This window comes from Chinchilla lanigera, unplaced genomic scaffold (genome assembly GCF_000276665.1).
Source record: "Chinchilla lanigera isolate Chin_1 unplaced genomic scaffold, ChiLan1.0 scaffold00009, whole genome shotgun sequence".
In the NCBI taxonomy this organism is placed as follows: domain Eukaryota; kingdom Metazoa; phylum Chordata; class Mammalia; order Rodentia; family Chinchillidae; genus Chinchilla; species Chinchilla lanigera.
Window position 1 is genome coordinate 8132904 of NW_004955410.1, and position 10006 is coordinate 8142909.

Consider the following 10006-nt stretch of genomic DNA (forward strand, 5'->3'; position numbering starts at 1 on the left):
TTTGAGGGGGATTAATGGCAATATGCATTTTACTGTAATAATTTTTAAAAATTTAATCATTCACTGGTTTATGATCACACTTCATATATACAAAACATTCAGAAGAGAGGGGAAGAAGCAAGGGAGATAGGAGGCGGGGGAGGGAGGGAAGGAGGAAGGGCAGGAGAAGGAGTTTGAGTGGCTGCCACTTTAGCGTTTATAGTTTTTCATTAACTTTTGTCACTACAAAAATAATCAATTGCTTCCAAATGGCAAGCTGAACATATGCTCAATTTCTTTCTCTTGCCTAAAGTACAAAAATGGAATTTTTTTCCAAAAATCTGTTGTATACAGAAGACAGAACATGACAGGTCTTGGTGAACAGTTCCTAAAAGTCCAAAGGCAGAGTGACCAGACTGAATGAAAAAATAAGCAGTAGGTAGCTGCTATAAAAGTCAGAATAGCATTATATCCCCACACAGGACAGAGCCCAGAAATGACAATATATCACATTAACACTGTCCTCATGAAAAGTATGCAAAAAAGGAGTCAAGCACAAGACTAGCTTCCTGCTTATTCCAACTACTTTTCAAGATTATAAATAAGGTCCTAGGCAATATAATAAAGTGGGAGAAAAGATATAAGAAAAGGAATCAAAATAAAGCTGTTAGATGATATAATCTACCTAGAAACCCCAAGAGAATCAACTGACAAACTATTAAAACCAAGAAGACAGTTTACACTGTAGTCTGATACAATAACACCATTCAACATCCATGGTTTCAGTACCAGCTTACTCTCTTGCATAAATTTCTTCTTTTTAATAAAAATTTACCAGTACTATACATCTAAAACTCTTTGTACACCTCTTCTTTATTGCATTAAATGCTTTCTACCCCTTTGCATAATGCTGTCTTAAATTTTGAAGTTTCCATTCTCATGCATGTCACTACATGTACATGTGTCTTTAAAAATTCTCATGCATGTCATTACATGTACATGTATCCTTAAAAATATTATTGCCATGATTTCAGAATGAAGTGTGCATATGTATTACTGTGTACATTGAAGAACTGTATACAAATTACATTGGATCAGGTAGGATACAATTTATATGTATACAGTTTTATAAGCATGTCATTCTGCAACTTGATTTTACTCATTACTATCTTTATTTTTTTATGTTAAAAATAAAAGAACAAAAATATATTAACACACATACATTTACAAAATAACACAAGAACAATACAAGTGATACTGAAATTCAGACAAGGTGATAGGAAATTAACAATGGTTGCTGTACTACATATTGATTTCTTCAAAGTGGTTACTCAGGAAAACAAATATAGACATGCAAGATTGATCAAATAATTAATCATTAACTGTTTCTTTCAATAAAGCAATAGAAGTCAATAGTACAACTATGTTAGCTACCCTGTATATAATATCTTTAGACTTACCCAAATTGATATTTACACATGTGTATAGCATTCTTTTTGTTCGGAGTAAGCATAGATCATATGCTTTTTCTGCCAAAAAATATATACACACTTCAGCAGTTGTCTTGAAGCTAATAACGGCCACCACTTTGAACACTTCTTAGAATTGAAGAGGACAAAGGTAACTTGTATTCATTTTATGTTATTTCAATAAATTCAGTGTATTTATATACATTTTTCTTTTCCTGATGTATACATTTTTGGCTGATTCTGTATACTATATAGTTTTTCTCATTTCAAAAATAAGATAAAGTGCATCCAAAAGATACATCAATTACAAATAAATATCACACTGCAAGTACAACGCAGCTTGAAAACAAATAGAAATAACTTCAATACCCATCAACAGGAAGATTAAATAAATTATAGTGCATCTATAATATGGGAAATAATTTTACGACATTTAAGAGCTTATTCCATCTATAGGTAGTGACACAGGGAGGTTTCTAAAACTTAAAACAGTCTAAGCTCTTTTGTATTCCAAATGACAATTGTGTATTTTGAATCATGTATGAATATGTAAATATATTTTAGAAACAAATTTAAAATGTATAACTTTGGCTGCTTTTCAATAAGTGAAGGGGCTTTAGGAAAGGAGTGCTTTTACTGTCTAGTATTACATTTTTTAAAGTGAGACTGCCTTCTTGTACCATATTTTTACTAGATCAATTGATGCTACATGGAGGGCAAATGCTGGAGCATAAACAGTGACCCAGGAGAATGGCAAAGGACCAACTCCCAGGCCTCACAGATCAGTGAGAGCCAACCATATTACAAGTATTTCAAAGGGTTGCAATTTATGACCTCGGACCATCACCGAAATTTTCATCTTATGCTTTCAATTTATGCTTCTCTATATATTTACTTAATTATGTCCACGAAAACAAGGTAAGTAGTTGTTGCAAACAGACTTACTGACGGATTTCAAAGTTTTTGTTCGGAGAACACAACCACGGAAATTCAAACGCAGCACATTTAGACGCCACCTTTGCAGAGTAGACACTACAAACTTATCTGTAATTATACTTTTCACCATGGAAAAATCAATCTAAAAAGGATAAATGAAAGGCATTAAGAGAAACAAGAAAGGTCTACTTCATGTAAAAATTTTAAATATTTTAAATCAACAAGTACTAAAACCTCTTTGGCACATCGTCTCCAAATAGAAAATGAGACTGAAATGTTAAAGTACTCCCTCTCGTATCATATGCAAATTTCATTAATAAAATAAGGAACACATGCAAATGTACACTTTCAAAAATGACTTTAATTGGGTTTTAAAAATACAGTACATTAATATAAAAATATAAATGCAAATGGTTTTTTCTGGTGCAATAGTGAGCAGAGCCTTGTGCATGCGAGGCAAATACTACTGTTGAGCTAAATCTCTAGGCCACAAATGGTTTCTTAACATAAGAGCATATTGTCTCTCTTCTGAGTTAAGATATACACAACAGAATAACAATATCAGATATCAAAAAACAGAGACTTAAGAAAATCTTGGAATAAAAGATATTCATAACTCCATAAATTTTTGTGACTATCAATCAATCCAACCTTTACCTGAATAACGTTGCCTCTAGAAATTTATCCAGAAGACATAACCATATATGTACATTTTTAAAATAAGGATCACAATGTCCTATGTCCTATGGGCTTTTAATGGCAAAAGAAGGAAGCAAACCAAATGTATTTTGATAAAAGACTGCCTAAATAACTTGCGGGACTTCACAAAACTAAACACTGGACAGAAGCTGAATTCAAGGCAAAAAGGCATAACTCAGAAAGAGAGAAGCTAAGGCAATATGGTCCAACTGTTATTCTCTTCTTGTCTAATTCAGTCCAGAGACAAAATTCACAGTATCTATAAGAATTAATAGACCAAATCTTTCTGGAATATTACTCTTTGATGACAATCTTTTGATGAAAATTGATCCTCAGAGTTCAAGATTTTATTTTACAAGAACCCGCATAGCAGAAATCATGTGGTGCCAGTCAAGGAGTGTCTAACAGCAGGCCTGTCAGTCCCTAATCAGTACTCAGTGACTAACAGCACACACTTTGTGGTCAGACAGGGTACAGCCTGAATTCCTACCAAGATATTTAACAACCTAACCGCCCACCTTGAACTTAGGCTACTATATTACTAAACTAAACATAGGGGTTTTGTTTTTGGTTGGTTTGTGTGTTTCTGTCTGTCCTTTTTTTCATGTGTAAAATGAGAAAAATAACAGTGCCTACCTCAGTAGGCAACAGGGTTAAATTCAGAAAATGCAAATATAGTGTCCCCCAGGAATATAGGAGGCACTCAATAACAACTGGATACAAGCATTAGTTCAAGTGAACAAAACAAAGCGGCATAAAATATGAAGAAATTTTTGTACAGTAAGCACGGAGTAGGACTAAAATGCACAACACATAAACAAGGCCGCTTAATTTATGTGCACACACAAGCTAGTGTTGGTTAAGACCGGCTTCTAAACTGGCACCTTTGCCCTCTTTTGCCCAACTACTACTTTTGTAACCTGGCATGTGCCTCTGTTTCTTATTCCAAAGAGACAGTAGGGAGAGGACTTGGACTACATTAAAAATTCAGCATATATTTTCCCCCAGTGACTCTTCCCACTTGTTTCTTGGATGACACTGGCATCTCAAGGGGTACAGTCATTTATTCCAGCAATCAATGTTCAGTAACTGTCATTTTCTCCATCAGTAGCTGACTTTACCACGCCTCCTTGTTTTCAGTGACTGGAGGAGTGACGATATCCTGTGCTCAGACTGAGATGCTGAGGACAGGTGCCAAGGTGCCAAGGACTATGGATGCCCAAGACAACTCAGCACCGTCACAGTCCACCAGAGCACCGTCCCCTCCTCGGGTGCCTGTTCTGATCTCACTCTGTGCAACCTAGGCAAGGAGAGAACTGATCCTTTCCTCGCCAACAAGTTAGATATTCCTGACTTATGGTTAGTTTAAGGGAGTAGTTCTAAAGCTTGAGTCTGTATCTGGCTAGTATGAATGGATTGTTAAAACCGATTGTTCATTGCTGCTCCCAGAGTTTCTAAGTCAGTAAATCTGGGTTGGGGCCCAAGAATCTGCATTTCCAACGCGTTCCTGGGCAATCCTGATGCTGCCGATCCCCCGCACACTTTGAGAACCACTGGCTTAAAGTAATCTTACTTATGGGATGGACATTTGGGGATGTTATTTTTTCCTTTAGAAAAAAATTCCATAAAGAAGAAAAATGAATCCAAATGCTCTGGATGGGAAATAGTATGTGCAGTATTAGGATCAGGACATATTCTGCAGAAAATACTGCAGCAATCAGAAAAACCCATCATTTCTGCCCAGAGAACTCACTGAATAAAGATGTAGAGGATATGAGCACATAGCAGTGAGGCCCACAGCCTGAGCAGGAGGTTAAGTTTCTATATGTTCAATTTCCCTTCCCATAATTATATGTTGCCCACTGATCCTATTTCTGCCTTTATCAGTGTGTTCAAATGTGGTATACTTATAACAAGCATTTTAGCACAAACAATAGCTTTGTTCAGAAGGCAATGAGAAATGATGAAATCGGAAAGTGAATGTTCACAAACTGGATGTTTCATCTAAAAAAATTGAATTTTTAGGTTAAAATATTCTCAATATAATATCAATCTTCTGGTTAATCAATCAGCCCTGGCCACTCAGAGCTCACATAAAACTGGTTCTTATCAATTTTACATAAAATCAGCCAAGTACGCTGAGATCATTCTTTCTTCTTTGTAGAACTAATCCTTCCAAAGTTTGAGTTATAGCTTGTCATTTTGAGTTATGCATAGTCATTACGAACCACACACTTTACACTGTCTTTCTCATATAGAGTCTGTGCTCATAAAACAGAATCAGGCACACATTAACAATGAAACCAGGAGGAAGTATAAGCTATCCAATAAAAGGGGATTTGCTTCAATCCAAAAATAACAGTCAACTCATATCAGCAATTTAAATTTTAAAATACTAAAATTTGTCTCTTAAAATAACATCATTGTTGTTTCTATTTTGTCCTCCAGGCTTGTGTCCAGACCAAAGAAAAACTAATGCATTTGCTGCTGGTGGCCAGAGGAGAGCTGGGAGAAGGAGGTCCCTACCGAGGCCAGCCTGACCAGTCCGCTCACCTTTACAGAAGAGCAGCACCACACGTTCAGCGCGAGTCTACTCACCGCATTCCACAGCAAGTTCGTTTGTGTCATCGACATCCAGGAGTGGTTGACTTGGCCACACGTTATCACTTCTCTTAAACTGAGGTATAAGAAAATCTAAATGCAAAGAAAAGAAACACAGTTCCAAAGAATATGGGAACTTTTCTGTAACTCCTCTCCTTACTTTGTATGGGTATGTGTGCGTGTGTGAACAGCAGTAATATAATCCACACATTAGAACAACAGAAGTTTAAGTGCTAAAATTTTATCTGAAGACACCAATCTTACTCAAAGTAGTGAACTTTTCTGCAGACGACTTTTATATAATATGATGCTTTCTTAAACAATGTGCCACATATTGTATTCCTACGGTACGTTAAACCTTGTACCAATCTATGAGCTCTGTTGTACAGTGTTTATTTCACGGTTCTTTATAGCTGCTCCTTACCATTTCACTTAAAGAATTATTATGAAGAATTTACACAGACCTCTTAAAAACATGAATCTGAGAGTGCCTTTTAAAAGCTATATTATAAACTGTGCCCTTACAGTGACTCAAACTCTAACAAACTGGAAACTCTATAATGTGGTATTTTTTGTGGTATTTTATAACTTTCTCTTACTATCAAGTTTAAAGCCCTATTATAAGGCATTTGAACAGACTTTTTTTTTGTTGTTTTTTTTTTCCCAGTACCAGGAATCGAACTCACGACCTTTTGCTTGCCAGGCAGGCACTGTGCTGCTCAGCTAAATCCCCAGGCCTCCAACAGACATATTGAAGACATACTAATGGGATCCTCCTAACTGACAGTTGCAGAAGGATGGTGAAAAAGATAAAATTGCAAGATTTCTCCAAAGAATAACTGGCACTGGGAGGTTATTAGTAACTGCTGAACTAAACTGGATTTTTTTAAGTTACAGAATTGCTGGGAAAGATCAATAAACACACCTAACATCTATCTCTAGAAAAATAACAGACTGGAAAATCAGGAAATCTTGTTGATACAAACAACCAGCAAATGTCAAAACAATTTTTAAAAAAACTATGACTCAGTTTCCAAGAGAGGGAAATCTCCAGGGCCCCAGTCCTAGCCCAGACTGGCAGTAAGGTGCTCGCAGTGGTTTTGGCAGCAGTCCGGGATGGCAGCTGCTTTTCATAAATGTAGTCAGAATTTATTCACCTGACCACGCAGCAACAGAAAAGTCACCAAGTTTATACAAGACGAAGTGTGTGTGTGTGTGTGTGTGTGTGTGTGTGTGTATCATGGAAGGGAGCAGGGAGGTGTCCAGGATTATGGAGGAAGAGCTAGAAAATAACCTATCTCTTGGCAAAAGAAAAACGAAGGTACAGAGGGTGTTATGGAAAAAATCTCCTAAAGAATTTGTAAGCAAAGGCCAGCTATCATTTGTGTTAGAATTTGGATTTTCATTATTTTGGGGGTTCAACTGGAATTTATTACCTTTATAACTAGATCTGATATAGTAACATCCAAAGAGTTTCTAACATAATAACTCTGTGACATTTGGCAGACATGAAATCACTCTCTCTAAAGAGTGAGTAACATACCCAAGTGAGGCCTTGCATGATTTCCACAGATTAGCCCCAAAGCAAAACAATAGCTCCTACTCAAAAACTGCAAAACATGTGAGGGGGGAAAAACCAATAAGAATGTACTGAAATAAAAAAACTCCACTGATAAAGTTGCCAGTGACAAACCTTCACTGATAAAACCTTTGAAGTGAAAAAGCAGAAAGAAAAATAAAACTCTTGAAAAGGACTGGAAAGATTTGGGAAAGAACCAAAGAAAATGCATGGGAATTAAAAAGATAATTAATGAAGTTTAAAACTCAACAAAGGAGAGTCCAAGATGCAGACGAGAAGCACACAGCTACCACCAGATTCTCCAGGGCACAGAATCGAACAACTGGAAAGCGGCCACTCTTTGAAGTGGGTGACTGTGGAAAGGCTCTGAAGTAGTGAATAGACGGACCTGGAAAAATACCCAGAGGCTTTAGAAAACAGAACAAAGGACAAGGAAGAGCATGCCAGCATCAAATGCCCAGAGGCATGGGTAGCGGTGGAAGTGAAAGGGGAAGAGAGAGAGAAGGCCAATCCCAAACCCAACAGCACAGATCTCAACCCTGCGCGGAGGTGCACCCCACACAGGCAGCGGCCCTGGATTCCGCACAGTGTGGCAGCACTGGGGGCGAACTCTGCTCCCCGACACACAGTCACAGGCAGCGCTGCTGAGCTCACTTGAGAAGGTCGTGTCTGAGCTCACTGCTGAGGGCAGTGGTGGTGAGCCTACGGCGTGTGTGCGGCAGTGGGCACACAGAGCCCTCTCTCTTCCACACTGAGCCAAGTTGTCCCCGCATCACCCCGGCAGCCAACCAAGCATCAGATATTCAAGTTTAATTGCAGTGTTGGCACTTGGTGATAAATACATGGGCTTTGGATTGCAGTTTTGGCACTCAGTGTCTAAATTAATGTTCGCCATCGCTGGTTAGGGAATCAAAGGCCTCTACATCCTTCTGCCTGATCCAGGAACCAGCAGCAGTGCTGGTTGCTTTTAGTTAGTTACCACTGTATTTCCATAGCTGGTTTGTCTATACGTAGAGGTTGTTACTGCCATTTGTTGACCTTTATCTGAGTGATACTGGAGATCAACCCCAGTATCTTGAAGGGGGTTGCTCCTGAGCTACATTCCAGTCCAGTTGTAAGAAACTGCACCTCCATCCAGCTATGACCAAGCCCCACTTGCTTTGAACTGTGGCAAATACTGTCACTTAAAGACCAAGAGAGAAGAGTCTCCAGACACTGACTTGGTTCCAAGCAGGCATAGCCAGGGGAGTCCTGAAGTCCCATTCCTGTTCATTTATGGCCATAGCAGTGTCAGAGAGAAAAACCATGACTACTGAAGACATCACACCTATGAGTGACCGAAGCATGGGTAGTTTCCAAACATTCTAGACTATACATCTCTGGCAACTCTGGATAAGTAACCAGGCGGCATCCACCCCATATACACAGCTGTACACAACATGTGTGTCTGAAATATAGAGGGTCCCACCTCTTGAGAGGCCCATAGAGAAGGAGGGTCACTTCGGCTTTGACACAGCACACAGAGTCAAAACCCACTAATCACAGCCAAAGAAGCCACAAAGAAACTACACCAAGAAGTCCATTTGGAATTAAACTCAACACTGCACACAAACCAAGGGTATATTGACAAGAGAATGCTACCTCCGTCAACAAGAGTCTCACATGATCAAGGAAGAAAGTTCCACCCCAAGAGAGACATAAGTCTCAACACAGAAATACAAAAAGTCAAGAGAAAATGAATCTTCCAGAAGTTATTAACTTGGCAGAAACTGACTCTAAAGATACTGAAGTAGATAAAATGCTAAAGAATTAAAAAGATTGATTTTTAAATGATCAATTGATGAACAGCTGTTTGAACCAAAGGAGGCAATGTAGGGTATGAAAGGGCAATTCAATAAAGAAATAGAGGTTCTGAAAAAGAATCAGACAGAAATCTTGAAAATTAGAAGCTTAATAAATCAAACAAATACCTCAGTTGAAAGCGTCACCAATAGCCTAGATTAAGTGGAAAAAAAGGTATCAGAGCTTGAAGGTAAAGAAGATTGTAACCGAAAATGGGCCCCCTAGCCAGTATACTTTAGTTTCTTAGTTGCTCAGGTAATAGTTCCTGTTGCAGTTCCAGTTTCTCCTGTCTCTTAGAAACAGCTGGTCACTGTGATGCACAGTGTATAAACCAATCCCTAACTGACAAGCCATTCTGCCTCTGTACCGCCTGCTTGCTTATCCCATAAAAGCCCTGGACCACCAGAGGTCAGGGCCTGATATTTTGGGAATGATCCCGATCAGTGCCCATCAACATAAATAAATCTGCCTCCAAATCCTGGGTGTCGTTTTGTTGTTTCTACTTACGACTGCAAGATGAGTTACCACATTTGGACAGTAATAAAGAAAAAAAGGAAATATATACAGAACATATACGTTTTTTAGAATAACATTAAAAGACAAAATATAAGAATCAAAATAATACAAGGCTGAGGGTGCAGTTCAGTAGTAAAGTACTTGCCTGGCTTGTATGAGACCCTTAGTTCAAACCCTAGTACTACAAAAAAAAGAAAGAGGGGCTGGGGATTTAGCTCAGCGGCAAAAGCGCCTGCCTGGCAAGCGCAAGGTCGTGAGTTCAGTTCCCGGTACCGGAGAAAAACAAAAAAAAAAAACAAGAAATAATCTCTCAGATAACTGCAGAGATGGTGTCCCCGATGAAAACCATGCTTAGTGATTCTAGAATAGATACAGGCAAGAAAAT

The 10006-nt window shown here is 38.3% G+C and overlaps 1 protein-coding gene across 5 annotated transcripts in view; it reads right to left on the reverse strand.

Annotated features, from left to right (window-relative positions):
• Window positions 1-10006, reverse strand: part of Fbxl13 (F-box and leucine-rich repeat protein 13) — a 189409-nt gene that overhangs the window by 119486 nt on the left and 59917 nt on the right. For 3 of the 5 annotated variants that reach the window (XM_013510517.1, XM_013510515.1, XM_013510514.1), the window contains exons 8-10: window positions 5682-5777; window positions 2394-2526; window positions 1440-1508 (exon numbers count right to left, since the gene is read on the reverse strand). In XM_013510517.1, coding sequence (XP_013365971.1) covers window positions 1440-1508; window positions 2394-2526; window positions 5682-5777 — 298 coding nt within the window. The remainder of the gene's footprint in view (window positions 1-1439; window positions 1509-2393; window positions 2527-5681; window positions 5778-10006) is intronic. The other 2 variants (XM_013510518.1, XM_013510516.1) reach the window with 1 other exon arrangement.